At 35.4% G+C, this 23,779-nt stretch overlaps 1 protein-coding gene across 1 annotated transcript in view; it reads right to left on the bottom strand.

The window, feature by feature from the left end:
• ABCB5 (ATP binding cassette subfamily B member 5) overlaps window positions 1-13,579 on the bottom strand; it is a 121,854-nt gene extending 108,275 nt beyond the window's left edge. Inside the window, exons 1-4 of the mRNA XM_039472840.2 lie at window positions 13,527-13,579; window positions 10,080-10,134; window positions 8,025-8,175; window positions 4,733-4,787 (exon numbers count right to left, since the gene is read on the bottom strand). Of these exons, the coding sequence (XP_039328774.2) occupies window positions 4,733-4,787; window positions 8,025-8,175; window positions 10,080-10,134; window positions 13,527-13,579 (314 nt within the window). The remainder of the gene's footprint in view (window positions 1-4,732; window positions 4,788-8,024; window positions 8,176-10,079; window positions 10,135-13,526) is intronic.
• Between the last annotated feature and the right edge of the window lie 10,200 nt (window positions 13,580-23,779).

Here is a 23,779-nt window from a genome sequence, read left to right as displayed (position 1 = left end):
AATGGCGCAACTTAAAAATAGGTAAAATATTTGAATGGACATTTCATCAAAGAAAATATATTAATAGATTAAAAAGTACATTAAATGCTCATCATTAGTCACTAGGGAAATGCAAATTAAAGTCATAATACCCCTTCATAACTACTACAATGGCTGTAATTAAAAAGGCAGACAGTAGCAGGTGTTGATAAGGATGTGGAGAAACTGGAACCCTCAGACCCTGCTGGTGAGACAGTAAAATGGGGTAGCCACTTTGAAAAAACAGTTTGGCAGTGTTTTAAAGTGACAAACCTAAATTTACCATATGACCCAGCAATTCCACTCCTAGGTCTACTAAGAGTAAGAAAAACATATGTCCACACAATGAAGTATAGATCAGTGTTCACAGAAGCATTATTTGTAAATAGCCAAAAAGTAGAAATAAACCAAATGTCCATCAGCTGGTGAAGACATAAACATAATGCGATATACAGCTTTGCAATGGATTACTAGTAAGCAATAACATGCAATAAACTACTCCTACCTGTTATGACATGGATGAACCTCAAAAACGGTATGCCAACGAAAGAAGCCAGGTGCAAGAACCTTACATATTATATATTTCCATGCATATACAATGTCAATAATATGCAAATCTTTCAGGATAAAAGCAGATAAGGAGTTGCCTCAAGCTGGGCATGGGAATAGGGATTGGTTGTAAATGAGAATCTTTGTAGAAGGATAAAAGTGTTCTAAAAACATTGTGATGATGGTTGTACAACCCTATACATTTACAAAAGTCATTAAGTTGCACAATTAAAACTGGTAAATTATATGCTAAGTAAATTATACATCAACAAAGGTATTAAAATCATATAAACAGTACAATTGTACTAAAATTACGTAGATACCACTATACATGTAAAAATACTATAACAATATAAACAAATTAATATTTATATCAGTGGTGGGATTATGTATAAGTGATTTAATTGTTTTCTTTGACCATTTGTATCTTTTCACATTTTCTACAATGAAAATATGATTTAATCAGAAAAAATAATTTAAAATAATTTTATAGAAGTACTGACTTACTTAAAAAAAAATCCTTATAAACATACAAACAAAACAACACATTAAATTTTTCCACATGCAAGAACTCTACTTATTAACTCCTCATTCATCTAGTAATCAGACTTCCACATTACCTGGGATCCAGAAGAATTTTAGTAGTCCCAGAGCCAAGGTAATTACTTTTGCTTTATGACATGAAGCCATCCTTGAGGGCTTAGCTTTCTGATTCCAAAAGTCACCCAAATTAGGATTGATTTAATGGCTTCATTTATTGAGCATTTACTATATAGCTGTTAATCTAACAGAAACTTGGCTGTCTAGTATGCCCCTTCTGTTTCAGGTAGGTTATGCTAGGTACATTAGAAGTGGCAAAAGAAACGGATTAAGTTGCTTAGAAGTTCACATAGAATTAAGTAATCAACTTTTGACAGCAAAAGAGAAGGAAACATATTGAACAGCAGTAATACTGGCACTATTTAGTCATTCTAATCTGGAGTCAGCAAGAAAAGATTAAACTATTTTTAGAATAATTTTCTGATAAATAAGACAGAGACATAGACTTAACATTGAAATTACAAAGCTGAGTCATTTTCTTTGGAAAATAACAGGTAGAATAGAATTCTTCAGTTTCTGATTATTACAAATAGGAGAAGTATTATTACTTTACACTCAGAAAAATTATGCAAATCGCCGGGCGCGGTGGCTCAAGCCTGTAATCCCAGCACTTTGGGAGGCCGAGGCGGGTGGATCACGAGGTCGAGAGATCGGAGACTATCCTGTTCAACATGGTGAAACCCCATCTCTACTAAAAATACAAAAAACTAGCTGGGCGTGGTGGCGCGTGCCTGTAATCCCAGCTACTCAGGAAGCTGAGGCAGGAGAATTGCCTGAACCCAGGAGGCGGAGGTTGCGGTGAGCCGAGATCGCGCCATTGCACTCCAGCCTGGGTAACAAGAGCGAAACTCCGTCTCAAAAAAAAAAAAGAAAAATTATGCAAATCATGCTTCCCAAAAATATGTTCATTAAAATATTAGTTCCACAGATGCTAATAAGTTTTAATGGAAAGAAATTAGGTTCTATAATCAAATATTAATAGGGTTGGAAAACTTGGATTAAACCAAGCTAACTAAATGGAGTCTTTACTAGCCATATTGTCATGTATGTATCCCATAGGAGGCTGTCATAGATAATGTTTTCCAAACCAATTTGACTGAAGGATCTTCTTTAACATGTATCACTAATATTTCCAAAGTATTAATGTACTTTGGAATATATTAATAATTATAATAAATACTAATTAATGTATTGAATATTATAGATGTTCTTTTCTTTTCTCTTTTCTTGTTTTTAATGCAGTCTCTCTCTTTCACCCAGGCTGGAGTGAAATGGTGTGATCTTGGCTCACTGCAACCTCTGACTCCCAGGTTCAAGTGATTCTCCTGCCTCAGCTTGCTGAGTAGCTGGGACTACAGGTGCCCACCACCACACCCAACTAATTTTTGTATTCTTAGTAAAGATGGGGTTTCACCATGTTGGCCAGGCTGGTCTTGAACTCCTGACCTCAAGTGATCTGTTGAACTCCACCTTCTAAAATGTTGGGATTACATGTGTGAGCCACTGCGGCTGGTCTTGGTAATAAATCTCATTATTATTATTATTATTATTATTATTATTATTATTATTATTATTTTTGAGACGGAGTTTCGCTCTTGTTACCCAGGCTGGAGTGCAATGGCGCGATCTCGGCTCACCACAATCTCCGCCTCCTGGGTTCAAGCAATTCTCCTGCCTCAGCCTCCTGAGTAGCTGAGATTACAGGCACGTGCCACCATGCCCAGCTAAGTTTTTGTATTTTTAGTAGAGATGGAGTTTCACCATGTTGACCAGGATGGTCTCGATCTCTCGACCTCGTGATCCACCTGCCTTGGCCTCCCACAAGTGCTGGGATTACAGGCTGCAGCCACCGCACCCGGCCTAAATCTCTTATTATTTAAACAAATCTTAAAAAATTTTAAAAAACAGGCCAGGTGCAGTGGCTCATGCCTGTAATCCCTGCACTTTGGGAGGCCGAGGTGGGTGGATTGCCTTAGCTCATGAGTTCAGCACCAGTCTGGGCAACATGGCAAAACCCTGTCTCTACAAAAATACAAAAAATTAGCTAGGCATGGCAGTGTGCGTCTGTAATCCCAGTTACTCAGGAGGCTGAGGCAGGAGAATTGCTAGAACCCAGGAGGTGGAGGTTGCAGTGAGCCAAGATCATGCCACTGCACTCCAGCTTGGGTAGCAGAGCAAGACTCCATCTCCAAAAAATAAAATAATAGTATAAGAAGTACTATAAATGGTAAGTATGTTTCCTTATCAATTTAGTAGCCCTTAAATAACTGTACATAAACATATCTTTTCATCTTCTTTTTCCTTTCATTGTGTGCTTTTGAATGGATCCCCATTTAAAAAATTTTTAAACTTTTTGTAAAAGAAAAATATACTTCATGATTATACGTCAGAGCCCTGCTTTAATACTGTAAGACCAAAAATTTAGTAGAAAACGTTACTCTAGATCCTAATCAAGAATTTTCAAAAGACCCAATATAAAGAAATTTTGTGTAAAATTAGCTAAGAAAAGAACTTTACTCAAAGAAAGTTGAGGCTGCAGCAATATGGAATTCAAGTGGGCATCATTCACTTGTAGCCCAGAAAAGCACTATCCAATAGAACTGTCCATGATGGCCGGGCGCGGTGGCTCAAGCCTGTAATCCCAGCACTTTGGGAGGCCGAGGCGGGTGGATCACGAGGTCGAGAGATCGAGACCATCCTGGTCAACATGGTGAAACCCCGTCTCTACTAAAAGTGCAAAAAATTAGCTGGGCATGGTGGTGCGCGCCTGTAATCCCAGCTACTCAGGAGGCTGAGTCAGGAGAATTGCCTGAACCCAGGAGGCGGAGGTTGTGGTGAGCCGAGATCGCGCCATTGCACTCCAGCCTGGGTAACAAGGGCGAAACTCCGTCTCAAAAAAAAAAAAAAAAAAAAAAAAAGAAATCCAGTGAATATACTCAGTAAGGTAGTATCTACCTAACAAACTCAGAACATATTGAGTAAATAAACGATACTGTTTAAAATTACAAAAACAGAATGTATAAATTATTTGTTATTCAGACTTTCTAATTTTTTTGTTTGGATACAGCTTTACCATAGTAGTCTGAATAATTAATCTCCAAATTTAGTGTGAGTAAAACCTTACTATTTTTATTTTTAAAAGTATTTTATTATTTTTACTATTTATTTGTTGCATACATTTTGTTATTTTTCTTGTTTATAGGAGTAGAATTTTCAATGAGGCTCATAAGGAATATAATTTTTTAAAGGGAAATTCAAGTCGTTTCTCTCCCAGGATATTGCTAGGAGGCAAAATTGCTATAAAAATGCAAATCTTTATAATCTTTTAATTGATGACACCTTTGTCAAATACAACTCAAAGCATATGACCTATATACCATTCAAGTAGAAGAAAAAATATGTACTCACTGTATTTTATATACCTAATGAAAGAAGAGGAAATGTTTGCCTTAATCATTTTTATGTAATATTAATGGTCGTACAAAATTTCAGTTGCTTTTTTCTTAAAAGCTTTAAATAAAGCATCATGCAGCAAATGTAATATTAACATTTCATTTGGACTTACACAGTTATATCTTCATTCAGCTTCTCTTGAGACTGAGTACAGTTCTGATAATTTGCTGTAAAAAAAAAGATTTTTTAAATTACAGAGGAAATTAGTTTATAATTGGTCATACTGATACATAGATAGCCATCCAAACCAAATATAGTGCACTGTTAAGATAACAGATTTACTGCCTACACACACGTTTGTTATCATCTCATTTTCTATTCTTTAACCTAGAATTGTAAATAATTATCTCTAATCTCAAGAAGTACTCATGCAACTTGGAAATATACAAGGAAGCATTAACTATGTAGCTCATAAATGGAAAGAATTCTTTGGGACATCTCTGATCAGGCAACAGTTAGGAAAGTAATAGTAATAGAATTCCTTGCTCCTGCCTGAGATTATGGATTTCGAATTAAATTTGAAAGACTCCAGGGAATGATTTCAAAAGTCCAAGAAAAGCAAGAACTTGTGTGAAAGTTCTAAAAGAATTAGTCACGGGAAAAACGGAAAGCTCATTGAAACCTGTTGAGTATAACCAGGATAGCAACATGGTAACAGTGTTTAAAGTAATCTTTGGATTATAAGTTTTTTATGTAAATTTTTTATATATCTTCTAGTAGAAAAAAATACTGCATAATGGTTAGTATACTAAAGTCCTGATTTCACCGACAACACAAAACCATGGTTGATATTCATGATTATAATTTTCTTCTTTAAACCTCCATTATAAACATTTGAAATGAACCGCAGACATCATGACTCTTCATCTGTTATATAACCATAACATCATCACATATTGCAATGTTTATGATATTTATTTATATGCAAATGATCATTTCTCACTTATTCTATTTGTGGAATTGTGGTAGAAAAAAAATACCAAAATTCATATGGCAAAAATGGAAATTTTAATGAGGTTTAACTGAGCAAATAAAGGAAATAAACATTGTTCCTAAAAAGTATTGCCTCCTAGCAATATCGTGGGAAAGGACTTGAATTTCTTTTTAAAAAATTATATTCCTTACGAGCCTCATTGAAAATTCTACTCCTATAAACATGAAAATTCACAAAATGTATGCAACAAATAAATGGTAAAATAATAAAGTACTTTTAAAAATAAAAATAGTAGATGGCCGGGCGCGGTGGCTCAAGCCTGTAATCCCAGCACTTCGGGAGGCCGAGGCGGGCGGATCATGAGGTCAAGAGATCGAGACCATCCTGGTCAACATGGTGAAACCCCGTCTCTACTAAAAGTGCAAAAAATTAGCTGGGCATGGTGGCACGTGCCTGTAATCCCAGCTACTTAGGAGGCTGAGACAGAGGAATTGCCTGAGCCCAGAAGGCGGAGTTTGCGGTGAGCCGAGATCGCGCCATTGCACTCCAGCCTGGGTAACAAGAGCGAAACTCCATCTCAAAAAATAAAAAAATAAAAAAATAAAAAAAATAAAAAAATAAAATAAAAATAGTAAAGTTTTACTCACACTCAATTTGGAAATTAATTATTCAGACTACTATGGTAAAGTTGTATCCAAACAAAAAATTAGAAAGTCTGAATGTCAAATAATTTATAAGGATGTTCTGTTTTTGTAATTTCAGGTATTAAACAGTATGGTTTATTTGCTCAACATGTTCTGAGTTTGTTAAGGAAGAGACTACCTTACTGAGTATATTCACTGGATTTCTATACTGTTTCACTAAAACTCTCTTTGTCTTTATTCTAAACCTAAATGATTCCTATTCTTCTCCCTGCAAAGTGAAGACACCATGTTTTCAAGGGACACCCATCACATTGCTTTGACATCTCCTGGGCCTTAATTCTTTCTTTTTTTTTAATTAAAAAAATCATAGTGGACACATAATAATTGTACATATTTATGAGGAACATAGTTGTGCTGTAATACATATGACATACAGTGATCAGGGATCAGATCAGGTTAATTAGCATATTCATTATCTCAAATATTTATCATTTCTTTGTGTTAGGAACATTCAGTATCTTTCTTCTAGGTATTTGAAATCAATATTATTAACTATAGTCATAGTAAACTATAGTACTATTAGGACACTAGAGCTTATTTCTCCTATCTAGCTGTAATTTTAACATTAATAAATATCTCCTTATCTCTTCCTTCTCTCTACCCTTCCCAGCCTCTAGTATCCTCTGTTCTTCTTTAGTTTTAATTTCTAATCTGCACTATCCAATAGGTTAGCTGTGGCCGTTTGTGGCTATATAATTTTGTTTATAGATTTAGGGGGTACAAGTACAGTTGTGTTACATGGATATATTGCATAGTGGTGAAGTCTGGGCTTTTTGTGTAACCATCACCCAAATTGTGAACTTTGTAGCCATTAAGTAATTTTTCATCTCTTACACCCCCTATTACCCTCTCACCCTTCTGAGTCTCCAGTGCCTATTATTCCACTCTCTATGCTCATGTGTACACATTATTTGGCTCCCACTTATAAGTGAAAACATGTGTTATTTGACTTTCTATTTCTGAGTTATTTCATTTAAAATAATGGCCTCTAGTTCCGTCCATGTTGCTGCAAAAAAAAACCATGATATTATTCTTTTTCATGGCTGAGTAGTATTCCATGCTATGTTGGCATGTATGTATGTATGTAAACATTTTCTTTCTTTATTCATTCACTCATTGTGAACACTTAGACTGATTCCATATCTTTGCTATTGTGAATAGGGCTGCAACAAACATCACAAGTGCAGACATCTTTCTGACACGATGATTTATTTTCCTTTGGGTACACTGCTAAATTGAATGGTAGTTCAGTCTTTAGTTCTTTGAGAAATCTCTATACTGTTTTATACTGTTTTCCATAAAGGTTGTACTAATTTACAACTTTACATTATCCAATACTGTATAAGTATTCCCCTCTCTCCGCATTGTCACCAACATCTGTTATTATTTGACTCTTTACTAGTACATATTCTGATTGGTGTAAGACAGTGCTTCAATGTGGCTTTATTTGCATTTCTCTGATGATTGCTGATGTTGAGCATTTTTTCATATGCTTTTTTGGCCATTTGTATGGCTCCTTTTGAAAAGTTACGTCCTTGGCCCACTTTTTAATGGGTTATTAAAGTTTATTTTATTGTTGTTGGGATGTTTGAGTTCCTTGAAAATTATAGATATTAGTTTTTTGTTGGTTGCATAGTTTGCAAATATTTTCTCCCATTCTACACATTGTCTGTTCACTCTGTTGATTATTTATTTCTCTGTTCAGAAGGTTTTAATTTAATTAATTTTGTGTATTCAGTGATTCAGAAAGATAATCCTATACTCACTTGTGTTGGTTTGGACTAGACATCCACTAATAAGGTTATCACTCATTTCTCCTAAAACCAGTGACATTAAAGGAAGGCAGGCTCCATTCACCAGTGATGCCAGTATACCCAGGATCATGAGTGTGACGTCCAGTCCATCAGCAAAGCGGAACTGAGGAAGATAAAGCATGGTGGTACCATAGCCATAAAACAAACACACTGAACACTCATGCAAAACAGCAGCCTACAGCCTTTGCCACCTAGTAAACCTGACTTTACAGATTGATTAAGATGGTAAATGAATGCATAAAATTATAGATATGTATTTATATCTAAAGTAAAAACAAATACCAAAGTTAAGAATTTACCATCTCCTGGCCGGGCGCAGTGGCTCAAGCCTGTAATCCCAGCACTTTGGGAGGCCGAGGCAGGTGGATCACAAGGTCGAGAGATCGAGACCATCCTGGTCAACATGGTGAAACCCCATCTCTACTAAAAATACAAAAAATTAGCTGGGCGTGGTGGTGCGTGCCTATAATCCCAGCTACTCAGGAGGCTGAGGCAGGAGAATTGCCTGAACCCAGGAGGCGGAGGTTGTGGTGAGCCGAGATCACGCCATTGCACTCCAGCCTGGGTAACAAGAGTGAAACTCCGTCTCAAAAAAAAAAAAAAAAAAAAAAAAAAAAAAAAAAAAAGAATTTACCATCTCCTTTAAAGGTATTAAAAAAATAAAGCAGCTCAGTCAGTACAAACTGTAGATACCTGACACAAGTCAGGTCAGATACAGGTATGAATCAAAAACTTTATTCCATTTGGTTGATTTGGGAATAAGATATTTTAAACAGTGCAACAACGACATCTTAGTTTATGGAAAGTTGATCTGCACACTTTCAATTCCCTAGGCTCACTGGCATCATAGCAATGTCATAGCTAAGTGCAGTCACCAGAACTAACTAGTAAAAATGTAATGAATTGTATTTGTGATTATTTAAAGTTTCTTAGATTCTTTTTTCTACCCAGAACAAGATCTATCCTGTAAATAAGGACGTTTAAGGGGGTCAATAATAATTTTAAGGGCTGTTTGGAATAAGAAAGAAATGCCTGAAAGCCATCTATTGAATGCTTTATATTCTATTCTGTAGTAGGTCCCCATAGCATCTGTCCAAAGCCAAATCATGAGCAAAATTGAAAACATGGATTATTTATCTTACTGAGAGAGGCCAACATAAAATTTAAATGGTATTAAAATGTAATTAGATTTGAATAACAGCAAGAGAAACTTACTGCATATTTTATGAATGGAGACCAAAAAGTATTTTTTCCATTTATCAGTGCAATAGCTAATGAATATTTATTGTGTTATTCCACAGCACTGCATTCAGCATTACAGACATTAAGAGAGTATCTGCTCCTCCACCTTCCTCCAGAATAATGCTCTCTTCTTAATAAAGTTTGTCCTGTTCCACTACTATTCAGTTTTTTTTTGAATTGACTTTTGATAAAATAGGGACTGTTTCATGTATATTTCTAGGGACATAACATTGATAGCCAGGCTGACACAAAGATTAGAGTTGGTGAAGGGCATGTCTGTGAACAGATGCATGAAATGCTCCTTAAACGTAATTTCAAAGAAGTGTATTGATACATAGGCTTTAAAAAATACTTAGATAATTATTTTTGATTTAAAAGGATTTGTAATGCTTTAAAAATAATAACATATAACAATGCAGAATCATTGGAATATAGTGAAATGTAAACATAGATAGTAAAAGTCACTCACAATTTCCCACCACTCAGAAATATCCTTTGGTAACGTTTATGTGTGATACACAGACACACACACACACACAAACACACACACACACTTTGAAAACACTGAGTCATTATGTGGATGTTATGCTATTCTTCCCTATCCTTTATTGTGGAATTTCTACCTATCAGAAATGATACTTTAATGAATTATTTCAGTTCCCTCTTAAATAATGGATGCAGTCTAATAAACACAATCATTCTTTGTACTACTGACAAGTCTCTAAAATTTTCTGATACGCATACTTTCTAACTGATTTCACTTACTATCTCAATAGATCCAACAGCTTCCTTTCTCAGTTTAGGCTGTTCTCGTACAGGTCTGGAAAATAGAAGTTCAAAATGGAATAGTTATAATGTGAATATAATTTGCAAATTTTTTCCATTTATATTTTGCTAAAATGTCAGGTATCACCTTGGTAGCAAATTTATACCAACACTGAACTTTTTAAAATAAACTTCATGGTTGTCTGTAAACTTGTTAGGTTAGCAACAGAAGATGTGTGTCTGGAGTAGAATTTTTAAAAATTGGGGTAAATAGGCATAACATAGACTTTAACTATTTGAATAATTTTAATTGTATAACTAAAGCCCTAAGTACATTCACGTTGTTGTGCCACCATTTAATTTGATTTACTCACAGAACTCTTTTTACTTTGCAAAAGTAAACCTCTGTGTACATTAAACATTTTTCCATTATCCCCTCCTCCCAGCCCCTGGCAATCACGGTTCTATTTTGTCTCTATGAGTCTGACTGCTCTAGGTACATTAGATAAACAGAATCACACAGCATTTCTCCTTTTGTGTCTGGCTGTCTTCAAAGTTCATCCTTGAATTATTCACTTAGCATAATGTCTTCGTGTTTCATTCACATTGTAGCATGTGTTGGAATGTGTCCTCTTTTTAAGGCTCAATAGTATTCCATTATATGTTTTTGCCACATTTTGTCAAACACTTCAACTGCTTCCACATTTTGGCTATTCCTAGTAATGCCATTAGGAATATGAGTGTACAAATAAATCTTCAACTCACTTCTTTTAATTCCTTTCAGTATATACCCAGAAGTAGAATTGCTGGCTTACATGTTAATCCTGTTTTTAAGTTTTTGAGGAACATTTACACTGTCTTCCATAGCAACTGCACCATTTTACATTCCTAGTAGCACAAAGATTCCAATTTCTATATCCTCACCAACACTTGGTCTTTCTTTTTTCTTTTCTCTTTCTTAGTATTAGCCATGGTAATAAGTATGAAGTGGTGGATTGTAATTTTTAACTTTTAGTAACAAAATTAGAGCTTTAAATGAAATGAGTTCTGTTAGGTACACATTAAACAGGTGTACTCTGAATTTTGTCTTCCTTTTGAAAATTTCATTTATTAGCTTTTATGCTCGCATTTCAAGGAAGTCCAAATGAAAGTTGTACATTGTATCCACTGATTTCACAGCAATCTGTCAGTTACACACACACACACACACACACACACCCCTAAAATTCTGAAACAATTAGAAAAGACTAGAGGGAACAGTTTAGGTTTTCTATAAAGACATCACAGGAAGACAAACATCCGGCTCCTCTCCAGCTTAATAACACGTTGTTCTGTCAGTTTTGATAAATGACAATTCATTTAATTTTATTCTACCAGAGGTTAATAATTTACTTGTGTTCCAGTCAGTTGGCTCTGGGGTGAGGCATGAGATGACAAAAAATGCTTTAGCACTGCTAAACTCTACAATACCTTTCCCCACCTCTAAATGTGGATTTTGAAGCTTAAAACCCAGTCAACTGTCTTCTCTTGATAAATGTTGTTTCAGGGAAATCATTTCTAACTCCGATTGACCTTCATGGAAAGGTTTCAAGGGAGGGCTTGGGTGGTTTTGTCAAAGTCTCATTATCAGCATTGCGATAAGAAAGCAATACCTGGGGCCGGACGTGGTGGCTCACGCCTGTAATCCAAGCACTTTGGAGGCCAAGGCAGGTGGATCATCTGAGGTCGGGAGTTCAAGACCAGCCTGACCAACATGGTGAAACCCCATCTTTTTTAAAAAAAAACAAAAAACAAAACGTGGGCAGATGGGCGAGTCTGGGAGTCTCCTCCCTCTACGCAGTTCTCGGGCCCAAGTGTTCTTTGGCAAAGGCCGAGGGCGGAGCCTGAGGCGCCCGGAGGAAACTGGTTCCATTGCATGGGTCACAGCCCCATTAGCTCCTAGTCCTAGCGTGCTCCTGGCGGGTTTGCAAACTGGAGGGTAAATTAGAGATGCTGGTGGCCCAGTCCTTGCAGTAGTGCAAATCAGCATGGCCCAAGGCAGCGACGATTCTGCTGTCAGCTCCAAATGAGCCACCTCCACCCTAATAGGAATCCTGCCTGTATTTCATGGCCAGACCCCACACCTATATCCCACTAATTTCACGTATCAGTACCCATCCAACCCCTACCTTCAATTCTTGTTGCTACTTTCTTTCATACGGTTTTCTCCCATCCTCTCCAGTCTTCTTTAGTCATCCGAATGAAATTAGGTGCGTAGTTTCTCAATTCTACATGGAAACTAGCAAAATCAACCACCTCCCCATTCTAATTTTTTGTGCGATAGCATACAGATGTTGCAGTTTGCTGTTGGTGTTGCTACTGACCAATTAGCTTTTGAGGTCCACCAATGAGGTCTGCAGTATATTATTATCATGACCACTTGAAAGATGAGAAAACAGTCACAGAATAAACAACTCAAATTTATGCTAGTGATTGAATTTAAGTCTGATACCAGAGCCCAAACCTTTGACTGTCCACTTATAATGCCTCCTGTGAAATATATGCTGAAGACATGATTTAGTCAGTCCACAGGTAATTCTTAAGAGCACAGATGCATTCTGAAATAAACCTGTCCCCAAATCATCCCCTCACACCAGTATGCTAGGGCATCTTTAAGTAATGTTTTGAATTTATGAGGAAAAGGTGCTTAGAAAGGGAAACATTTAGTCTGGGAAAATAACAACAAAAAGATTAAAGAAGTTTGGAATGCAGTTCTTTTGATTTGCAAAATGTTCACAAATGGAATTTGCTTTAGCCTAAGGAAGTTTCTGATTCTGACTCATAAGAAAATGGTATCTCGGGAGCGCCCTCTCTGGCTATTTTCTGAATGAATAAACTGCATGACCTAGAGGAGTCTTCTCCAGTTTTATAGATTGTGTGTCCGAATGTGCAACACAATTATTATGATCAAAGTGGAAATAAAATAGATGTAAAACTATTTCCATTTGAAAACTCTCAATTAATGAATTCCAGGTATAGAAACTCATATACATATTCACAGAGACATTTATTCAGTGAAAAAAAAATCAGAATCCAATATTTTCTTTTATTAAATGTACCATGTGGAATAAAGGGTCCACAGAGAATTGAAATTAAAATTTGCAGGCCTCTTTCCTCTATATAATGATGGACAAGAAATTAAAGACAAGAAATTCAGAAGAGGAGCTATCTGAACAACGAAATCAATAAATCCTAGATAAATAAATACTATTGCAGTAAATTCTATTGCACTTCCTAAAATCACTATTAAATTAGTTATAAGATGGCTTATGTTGAAGTTTAGCAAAATGCAAATAGTATTGCTGTTTTTGGAAAAAAAATATAAATATTTTTGCTATAGGTGTGGAAAGGATGAATAATTAATTTAAAGTTGTAGAAGAATACTTACAGAATTTAGTGAATGCTTACCCATTTCTGTGATAATTTTCTTGCATATCTTCAGCTCTTTCAGAATTTTCCATCTTATTTACAATTTAATTCTTCTGAAATACAATTTTAACAAATGTATCATGGCTATGTGACTTTTATCACTTAGCTGATACACAGCATTCTTTACATTCTACATCCCTCACAGTTTGAAAAAGGAAGCATCTCAGAATTTCACCCTGCCCAGCCCCCCACTCCAACTGAAGTTTCTGGCTAGGCAGTTCATGGATTCACATTTTGTAACTGAATTGATAAATTCTTTGCATCATTTTAGGCTTAGATTTGGAGCTAATGAAAGTGTTAAAATTGGAATAAAAGAAAGAAAGTCAGATTCCATGGAAAATGCATTGTTTGTCAGGATATTTGATATTCCTACTTTGTCACTGATTTGATTGTAATTGGGGAAAACCTTAAATCTACCTCATGCTTTTTTTTTTTTCTCTTTAAAAAACTGATGCAGTAGTTTTTGTTTGCCAGTAGTTTGAGGCAATAGGGTTTTCTAGTTTACCTAACATAAACAATTTGGAGCTTAACAAATTGGATTAACAGTCCCAAAAAATTAGCATATTTTGAAAAGCTACTGATCATGAAAATTGTATTAAGCAAAATGTACTCTTCCTTGGGATGATACTTGAGGATCTTACTTTGTCTTAAGATCACAATTATGTTCATAAATTATAAACTATCATTTTATTATGGATCTATAGAGATGGTTGTGACATATTCTGTTAGGCCATATAACAAAAAAGGGTAATATTAAAATTTCTAACTGTTGTTACAGAAATTTTTGTTTTTCTCTGATTTTGTCATTATTTGGGAGCTGTGATATTTTGTGGCTGTATGTTATAGTTGTTGTATCTTGTTGGTGATTTGACTGTTTTATCACTGGATAATATTCTTTGTTGTCTCTTATAAAAGGTTTTGACTTGAGGTGTAACTTGTCTGGATATTACTGTAACCATTGCAGCTCTCTTTTGGTTAATATTTGCATGGGATCTCTCTTTTTATTCTTTAGGTTTTAACCTGTTTGTCCTCAGATCTAAAATGAGTCTCTTATTGACAGCATACAGTTAAATTACATATTTTGAATCCATTTTAAAAATGCTGATTTTTGTATCTTACTCTAAAGCTTCTGAATAGAATCTCCTTTATCAAGATTCTCAAAGTGGTTTGTAATGCATATCAAATTTTGAAAGCACGACTATACAGTACCTAGCACAAAGCCTTGATAAACAGAGGCACTACTTATCTCGAGGAAATTTTATCTTCCTAAATCCAAGATTATAAAAGTAAAGTTCAAAATATACCTTAATGATGGCAACATATTGTTTTTATCTGCTGTTAATAGCAGAGTTTTAAAGTATTGTTAAAGGATTTTTGGCATCCGAATCACCTGGAATGCAAGTTAAAAATATCAGATACCTAGGCCTTACCCCACATGTACTGAATGAGAATCTAGAGACATGTACTGGAAAAAAGTCTACATTTTTAACAAGCTCATTAGATGATTTTTAAAACATTCGCTCATTCTGTAGATATATACTTTGCCAGGTGCTGTTCTAAGCACTGAACAGCCTTGATGTCTCTGCATCATAAAGCTTATACTGCACTGCGGGGAGAGTCACAACTATGAAAAAAGACAAACATAAATATGTGGTCAGTTTTTGCTATATAATTAAAACAGGGCAATTTTATGAAGAGTAATGTGGTGTTTATATATATCTGGCCAGAGAAAGCCCCTTGTAGAAGATAATGCTTAAGGTGAAATCTGAATTATAAAAGGAGGTTGCTATATAAAGATGAAGAAGACTATCCCAGGCAGAAGGAATACAAATTAGATGGTAAAGAAAAGGGCACTTGGACAAAGTGACACAAGGTCAAAGCAGTTGGTGAGCCAGCGAGCCGGTCCTCACTATATGGAAAGCTACCGGGTGCCTATGTTACCCAGCATTTCAAAAGGAAGATAAATTTGGCTTGCAATGTGTCAAGTCTGAGATACTTGTGAGATGATCAGGTAGTAATATCCAGCACTAAGTAGGTAACATGAGAATAGAACTTTGAACATCTTAATTGCTCTGTGCAAAATCTACCAGTCAGCCAATTCTTACTTATTGACAGCTATGTGGATGCAATCATGGCTTGTACTATGGAACATACAAGGAAATATAAAGATAGAAAGAATGTTTTATGTATAAGGACTTTTGCCTTAAAAATATTTCTAAGTTTATATACCAAGATGGAAGTCATAGGACAAAATCCCTATATAAGAAGAAATCTTCTGAGATGCACTTAATCTTTAAGGATCCTTGGTAAGAATAATCTGATAAATAGCTTGGTTGGATAGAAAGCATAGGATCTTTGGTTAGATAAATGAAGATATGACCGGTTGCAGTAGCTCATGCCTGTAATCCCAGCACTTTGGGAGGTAGGTCAAGGCAGGTGGATCATCTGAAGTCAAGAGTTCGAGACCAGCCTGGCTAACAAGGCGAAACTCCCGTATCTATTAAAAATACAAAAATTAGCCAGCCATGGTGGTGGGCACCTGAAATCCCAACCACTAGGGAGGTGAAGCAGGAGAATCTCTTGAACCCGGGAGGCAGAGGTTGCAGTGAGCCAACATTGCACCACTGCACTCCAGCCTGGGCAACAGAGTGAGACCCTGTCTCAGAGAAAAAAACAACAACAAGATATTAATTGTATGAATTGTATGGATGCTTTGTCCAGACTAGTAGTAGGATGATCATTTTTGACTATGAAAAAATTTAACACACACATTTTTGATTCCAGCTTTACCACAAAGTATTCTAAGATAGACAAGTGTTTCATATTCTTCACAAGCTTCAATTGACTTACTGTAATTCCACAGATGCTGTTTTGAGTGGGCCCCATCCAGTCGGTTGAAGTCCTTAAGAGAGAAGATGAGAGCTTCTGAAGATGATAGGATATAGCCTTCAGTTTCAAGATATCAATTTCTTGCCAGAATTTCCAGCCTTCTGGTCTGGCTTGTGGATTTTGGAAGTGCCAGCCACCACAATTATGTGAGCTTGTTCACACACACACACACACACACACATACACACACACACATACGGCCTATTGATTCTGTTTCTCTCTAGGGGAACCTAATATACCTGGTAAAGCAGAAGTTATGTGATGAATAGTACAAAGAGTGACTATTCTATTATCTAAGAAGACTGAGCAAGAACATTATGATCTAAAATGGTTTCACCCACAGATAAGGATGGCCCTGAGGTTAGTTTCGGGAGGAAGGTTAAGGTTTCAAAAAGTAGAAAAGTGTGGAGAAGGAACAAGGGCATAGTTTTAGGAATGCAAGGTGAATTATCTCATGGTAGATAAACGACATCTCGGTCTGGATAGAATGGACTGTTCATGCAGAAATGAAGAGAGAGATAAGGTACATGAGATTGTGAAATTTCACTGAACCAATTTTTAGGCCAACTTTTAAAATTTTCTGAGAATGAAAGAGACAACGCCATTGGTATTTGGTACAGTTAACCTGATTATTTGACATTATAGCCATGGGTATACTGAAAGGACTTGGGTGAAAACAAGATTTAAGTAGACTCGCTAAAACCTAGTTTGATAGCAATAAATAAGACATATTTGAGAGGTATTTTTAAGGAGGTAGGTGGGTTCAGAGGACAAGGAAGAAGAAATAAAAAATACAAGTTCAGTGATCAAACTTTTAGAAGTTGGAACAAAAGGTAGTAAATATAGAAATAGGGAAGTTATGAGACAGAAATGGTTTCGCAGAAAAGGTAACATTCAATTTAAACATGCAAATTTGGATTGATATTAGTGTTCAAATAAACATATTTGGCAAACAGATGGAAGCATCACTCTAATAATCAGGAAAATTGCCAACCTACAGATATACTTGCACTTGTCCTATGCACAGAAGGAAAAATTAATTTTGCTTTAAAAATCTCATGATGTCATATAAATGCACAGGAGAAGTGGTGTAATATAGCTAGAAGTGTTACTTCTAGAGCAGAGCTGTCCAATAGAACTTTCTGCAATAGAGATATTCTCCACACACCCAGTATCCTAGCCACTACACATATGTGGCTATTGAGCACTTGCAATATGCTTAGTGAGGGAGCTGAATTTCAAGTTTTATGTAATTTTAATTAATTTATTTCATTTCTTCAGCTTTAATATATATAATTGACAAATACAATTGTGTGTATTTAAGTTTTACAACATGATGATGTGATACACGTACATTATGAAATGATTACTATAATTAGCACATCCGTCACTTTACATACTTACTTTTGTGTGTTTGCGTATGTGTGTGTCTAGTGAGAATGCTTAAGATATACTCTCTTAGCAAATTTCAAATATATAATACAGAATTATTAACTATAGGCACCATCCAGTACTTTAATCCCCAAGAAAGTACCCATATTACTAGTGGAAGTTTGTACCCTTTGACCAACATCTCCTCATTTCCTTCATTTTCTAGTCTCTGCTAACCCCCATGCTACTTTCTGCTTCTATGAATTTGACTTTTTTAGATTTCACATATCTAAGTGAAATTATACGGTGAATGCCTCAACAGTATAATTTCACTCTCTGGTTTATTTCACGTAACTTAACGTCTTCCAGGTTCCTCCATGTTGTCACAAATGACAAGGTTCCCTTCTTTTTTATGACGGAATAATATTGCTTAATATTACATTTGTAATGTTGCGCGCGCACGCACACACACACACACACACGCCACATTTTCTTTATTGATTCGTGTGTTAGTGGATACTCTGGCTGTTTCCATATCTTGGCTAATGACGACAATGCTGTGATAAACATAGGAGTGCGGGTACCTCTTCAAAATACTGATTTCATTTCCTTGGGGTATAAGCCTACAAGTGACATTGCTGTATCAGGTGGCAATTCGGTTTTTAATTTTTTTGGAAACTTGATGCTGTTTTCCATAATGGCAGTACCAGTTTACATTCACACCAAAAGTGCACAAAGTTCCCTTTTTCCACACCTCTGTTACCTCTTGTCTTTTTAATAATAGCCATTCTAAAGTTGGAAGGTGATATCCCATTGCATTTTTTGTTTGTATTTTTCTGATGAGTACTCATGCTGAGGACCTTTTCATGTGCCTGTTGGCTGTTTGTATGTCTTCCTTAGGAAAAATATGTATTTGTGTTTTTTTGCCTACTTTTAAATGGGATTATTTGTCTTTTTATTATTGAGTTATGTGAGTTTCTTACATATTTTGGGTGTTAACCCATTATTAGAAATGTAGTTTACAAATATTTTCTTCCACTGTGTAGATTGCCTTTTCATGTTTTTTTTTTTTTTTTTTTTTTTGTGACGTGGAGTCTTGCTCTGTTGCCCAGGCAGTGTCTCACACAGTAGAGATGGAGTTTCACTATGTTGGCCAGGATGGTCTCAAATTCCTGACCTCATGTAACCCACCTGCCTCAGTCTCCCAAAGGGTTGGGATTACAGGTGTCAGCTACCACACCCAGCCCCTTTACGTTTTGTTGCTTGTTTTCTTTGCTGTGCAGAGCTTTTAAGTTTGATGTAGTCCCACTTTTTTACCTTCGCCTTTGTTGACTGTGCTTTTGGTGTTATATTCAAAATATCATTGCTAAGATCAATATCAAGGAGCTTTTTCTCTGTTTTCTTCTAGGAGATTTACAATTTTAGGGTTTATATTTAAGTCTTAGCTCATTTTGATTTAGTTTCTGTGAGTGGTGTAAAATTGGGGTCTGATTCCATTCTTTTGCATATGGATATCTGTTTTCTCATGACCATGTATTGAACAGATTATCTTTCCTCCGCTGTGTGTTCTTTGAATCTTGTTAAAGATCATTTGACCATTTATATGTGGATATATGTGTAGTTATAGTTTATTATAATTGTTGAATAATATTTCATCTTGTGAATATACCACCATTTAATTTTTCATTCTACTACTGTTGGACATGTGCATCATTTCTGGGCTTGGAGTTTTAGGAAGAGTGCTATTATGAATACTATCATGCATGTTTTTTGGTAAACGTATTGTCTTTGTTAAATATATGCAAAGGTGAAATTGCTAGGTCATAGGGTATGTATGTGTTTCGCTTTAGCTGATGGAGCCAAATAGTTTGTCAAAGTGCTTGCACACTCGGTGCTAACCAGCAGTGCATGAGAGATCTTTTTGCTCTACATTCTGAACAATTTTTGGCATAATGACTGTTTTCAGTAGTCATTATGGTGGCTGCAGTGGCGATATGGTTTTGCTGTGTCCCATCAAAATCTCATCTTGAATTGTAATCCCCACGAGTCGAGGGAGGGACCTGTAATCCTGACATATTGAGGGAGGGAGATTGGATCATGGGGGTGGTTTCTCCATGCTGTTCTCATGATAGTGAGTCCTTGTGAGAACTGACGGTTTTATGAGTGTTTGGAAGTTCTTTTTTTTTTTTGAGACGGAGTTTTCGCTCTTGTTACCCGGGCTGGAGTGCAATGGCACGATCTCGGCTCACCGCAACCTCCGCCTCCTGGGTTCAGGCAATTCTCCTGCCTCAGCCTCCTGAGTAGCTGGGATTACAGGCACGTGCCACCATGCCCAGCTAATTTTTTGTATTTCTAGTAGAGACGGGGTTTCACCATGTTGACCGGGATGGTCTCGATCTCTTGACCTCGTGATCCACCCACCTCGGCCTCCCAAAGTGCTGGGATTACAGGCTTGAGCCGCCGCGCCCGGCCAAGTGGAAGTTCTCACTTCATTCTTCTCTCTCTCCTGCCATCCTGTGAAGGTGCCTGCTTTCCCTTCCACCATGATTGTTAAGTTTCCTGAGGCCTCCTTAACCAGGCAGAACTGTGAGTCAATTAAACCCCTTTTCTTTATAAATTACCCAGTCTCAGGTAGTTCTTTATAGCAGTGTGAAAATGGACTAATGTGAATGGTGTTACATTGAGGTTTTGTTGCTTTTCCTTCGTGATTATAAAGTTAAGCACTCTTTCGTATATTATTATTGGCTATTTGGATATCTTTTTGTGTAGTGCCTCTTCAAGTCAAGTCTTCTGCTCATTACTATATTGTGCTATTTGAGATTTTCTTATTGATTTTGTGGGAGCATTTTAAGTAGACCCTATATTATTTCATTTTTGGGAATATTAATTGCAGATGTTTTTCCAATTCTGTGGCCTACATTATTTTTCTCTTGATTTTTTTTAATGAATATATATTCTCCAACAATACACTGCTATATGTTATTTTTTCTTTTACAGTTAGCCCTTTTCTTTCCTGATAAATAAATCTGTGTTTATTCCCAGGTCACAAAGATGTTATCTTACCTTTTCTTGTATAAGTTCACTGTTTGAGCATTCACATTGTGATCTAAAATCCATCTGAAATTAATTTTTGTGTGAGATAAACTTTTTTTTCCCCAATAAGAATATTTAACTGACCCAACATCTTTTATGACAGAGATTCTTCTTTCCTAACTACGGCAACATGTCATCTTTGTCACAAGTGATGCGTATGTGTGTGTCAGCTTTGTTCTGTTGCCCTCTTTCCCTGTCCTTGTCCTGTCTTCATTACTATAGTTTTGTAATAGGTCTTTACTTCTGCCATTTAAGTTCCATTTGTTCTTCTTTAGATTGCCTTGATTATGCTTGGTCTCTTTGTTTTCAATATAAAATTTAAGAGAAATACTCCTTTTCCACAAATAAATTATTTCTGGCATTTTAACTGATTTAAGTTTGATATGTTTTTAAAAAATGGATATCTGTATAATATAGAGTCTTCTAATCCATAAACATAATGTATTTTAAAAATTTATTTAGGTCTTCTGTAGTTTTTCTAAGTAATGCCTTATTTGACTGTTACTGTCTTATACATAGATTGTTAGATTTCCCCATAGGTATTTAATATTCTTTGATGTTAGTATACACAGTTTAAAAAAAATTGTTTTCTGTTTGTGGTGGGCACATAGAACTAATTGATTTCTATAATACAGAAAATTTTAAAATTGATTTTTATGTTAACCTTGTATCTAGCAATTCAGTTACTGAATCTAATGATTTGTTGTTTTTTTATTGCCTATGATGCCAATTTTATTAATTAATTATAAAATCTTATGTTTTGATTTTTCTGCATTATTACATTTCATAGGTCATTTATTTAATTTTTAATAGAACTGATGATAGCAAGTATCTTGTCTCAGTCTTTTTTCTCAGAGAGATAGCTTATATTGTTTTATAATTAAATGAAGCTTTTACTATAAGTTTTGGGAGCTTTTTCCACATTAAGAAAGTTTCCTGGCCGGGCGCGGTGGCTCAAGCCTGTAATCCCAGCACTTTGGGAGGCCGAGGCGGGTGGATCACGAGGTCGAGAGATCGAGACCATCCTGGTCAACATGGTGAAACCCCGTCTCTACTAAAAATACAAAAAAAAAATTAGCTGGGCATGGCGGCGCGTGCCTGTAATCCCAGCTACTCAGGAGGCTGAGGCAGGAGAATTGCCTGAACCCAGGAGGCGGAGGTTGCGGTGAGTCGAGATCGCGCCATTGCACTCCAGCCTGGGTAACAAGAGCGAAACTCCGTCTCAAAAAAAAAAAAAAAAAGAAAGTTTCCTTTCATTTCTGATTTGTTAAGAGTTTGAAATTATAATTGTGTGGTAAAATTCATCCAATATTTTTTTCTGCCTGTACATATATAACCATATAATTTTTTTTCTCCTTCACTCTTTTGACGTGGTAAATTACAATAATTGATTTTTTAACTATCCTTTTTATTTTATAATATGTTGAGATTTACAAAATTATGAAGATCGGCTAGGGAGTTCCTATAGGATAGAGAGTTCCTGTATACCCCTTTCCCCACATGTACACAATTTCCCATTATTATTTTTAGCATTGTTTTCCAGTCTCATCCTTACCTTTTAAAAATTTTATCTTTTGAAAAATTTTTAATTTTTTTGACAAGTTATAATTGTATATAATTATGGAGTATACAGTGATGTTATGATATATGTGTATAGTGTGGAGTGATTGAATCAAGCTAATTAACATAGCAACCACCTTAAATACTTGTCATTTATTCGTCCTATCTAACTGCAACTTTGCATTCTTTGATCAATAGCTCCCCATGTCTCCTTATCCCCGTACCCTCTGATAACCACCATTCTACTCTCTGATTCTATGAGTTTGATTATTTTAGAAGTCACATGAGATTTCTCATGTAAGGTTTTTATCTTTCTGTGCCTGGCCTATTTTATTTCACATAATGTCCTCTGGGTTTCTCCATGTTGTTTTATTGTTTTAAATGACCGAATTCGCTTTTTAAAAAGACTAAATAGTATTCCTTTGTATATATACCACATATTCTTTAACCATTCATCTGATGATGGATATTTAGGTTGGTTTCATCACTTGGCCATTGTGAATAATGCTAGAATGAACATAGGAGTGCAAATGTCTGTTTGACATACTGATTTCAAGTCCTTGGAATATATATCCAACAGTGAAATTGCTGGATCATGTGGTAATTCTATCATTAGTTTTTTTTTTTTATCATACCATTTTCAATAATGGTTATGCTAATTTGCATTATCACCAACAGTGTACAAGCATTCCTTTCTCTCCACCTCACTATTATTAATGTCTTACATTAGGGCAATTGCTTTTTGATTGTTAAATGTCTCTGCATTTCTAGAATAAACCATGCTTGGTCAAGATATTTATCCTTTATATATATATATATATATATATATATATATAAAAAATATATATTTAAATTTTCTTTATATATATATATTTAAACTTTATATATATATATTTGTATTTTCTTTATGTATGGTTATGTTTCATATGCTATTATTTTGTTTATGATTTTTGCATTTATGCTTAAAAGAGATTTGTTTGTGATTTTTTTGGTGATGTTTTCATTAAATTATAATTGTTTCATAAAAAGAGTTGGGAAATACTCCCTCTTTACTCCCTGAAAGAGTTTATAGGAAAAGCAGTGTTATTTCTGTCTTAAATATTTGGAAGAGTATAATAATGAGATCCTGGGGATCTGGAGTTGTTTTGAGAAAGTTTTTAACACTAGATTTCACCCTTTTAGTAAGAGTTTGGCTATTCAGATTTTTTATTTCATCTTCTGTCAGTTTTTGATGAGATGCATTTCAAAAGAAATTTCTTCATTTCCCCAAATTTTCAATTTCATCTTTTAAAATTATTTATAATAGCCTGTTTTTATAT

The sequence above is a fragment of the Saimiri boliviensis genome, chromosome 10, assembly GCF_048565385.1.
Source record: "Saimiri boliviensis isolate mSaiBol1 chromosome 10, mSaiBol1.pri, whole genome shotgun sequence".
NCBI classification, from domain to species: domain Eukaryota; kingdom Metazoa; phylum Chordata; class Mammalia; order Primates; family Cebidae; genus Saimiri; species Saimiri boliviensis.
Note: the sequence above shows the minus strand (reverse complement) of the source record. Positions and strands in the feature narration are given on the sequence as shown.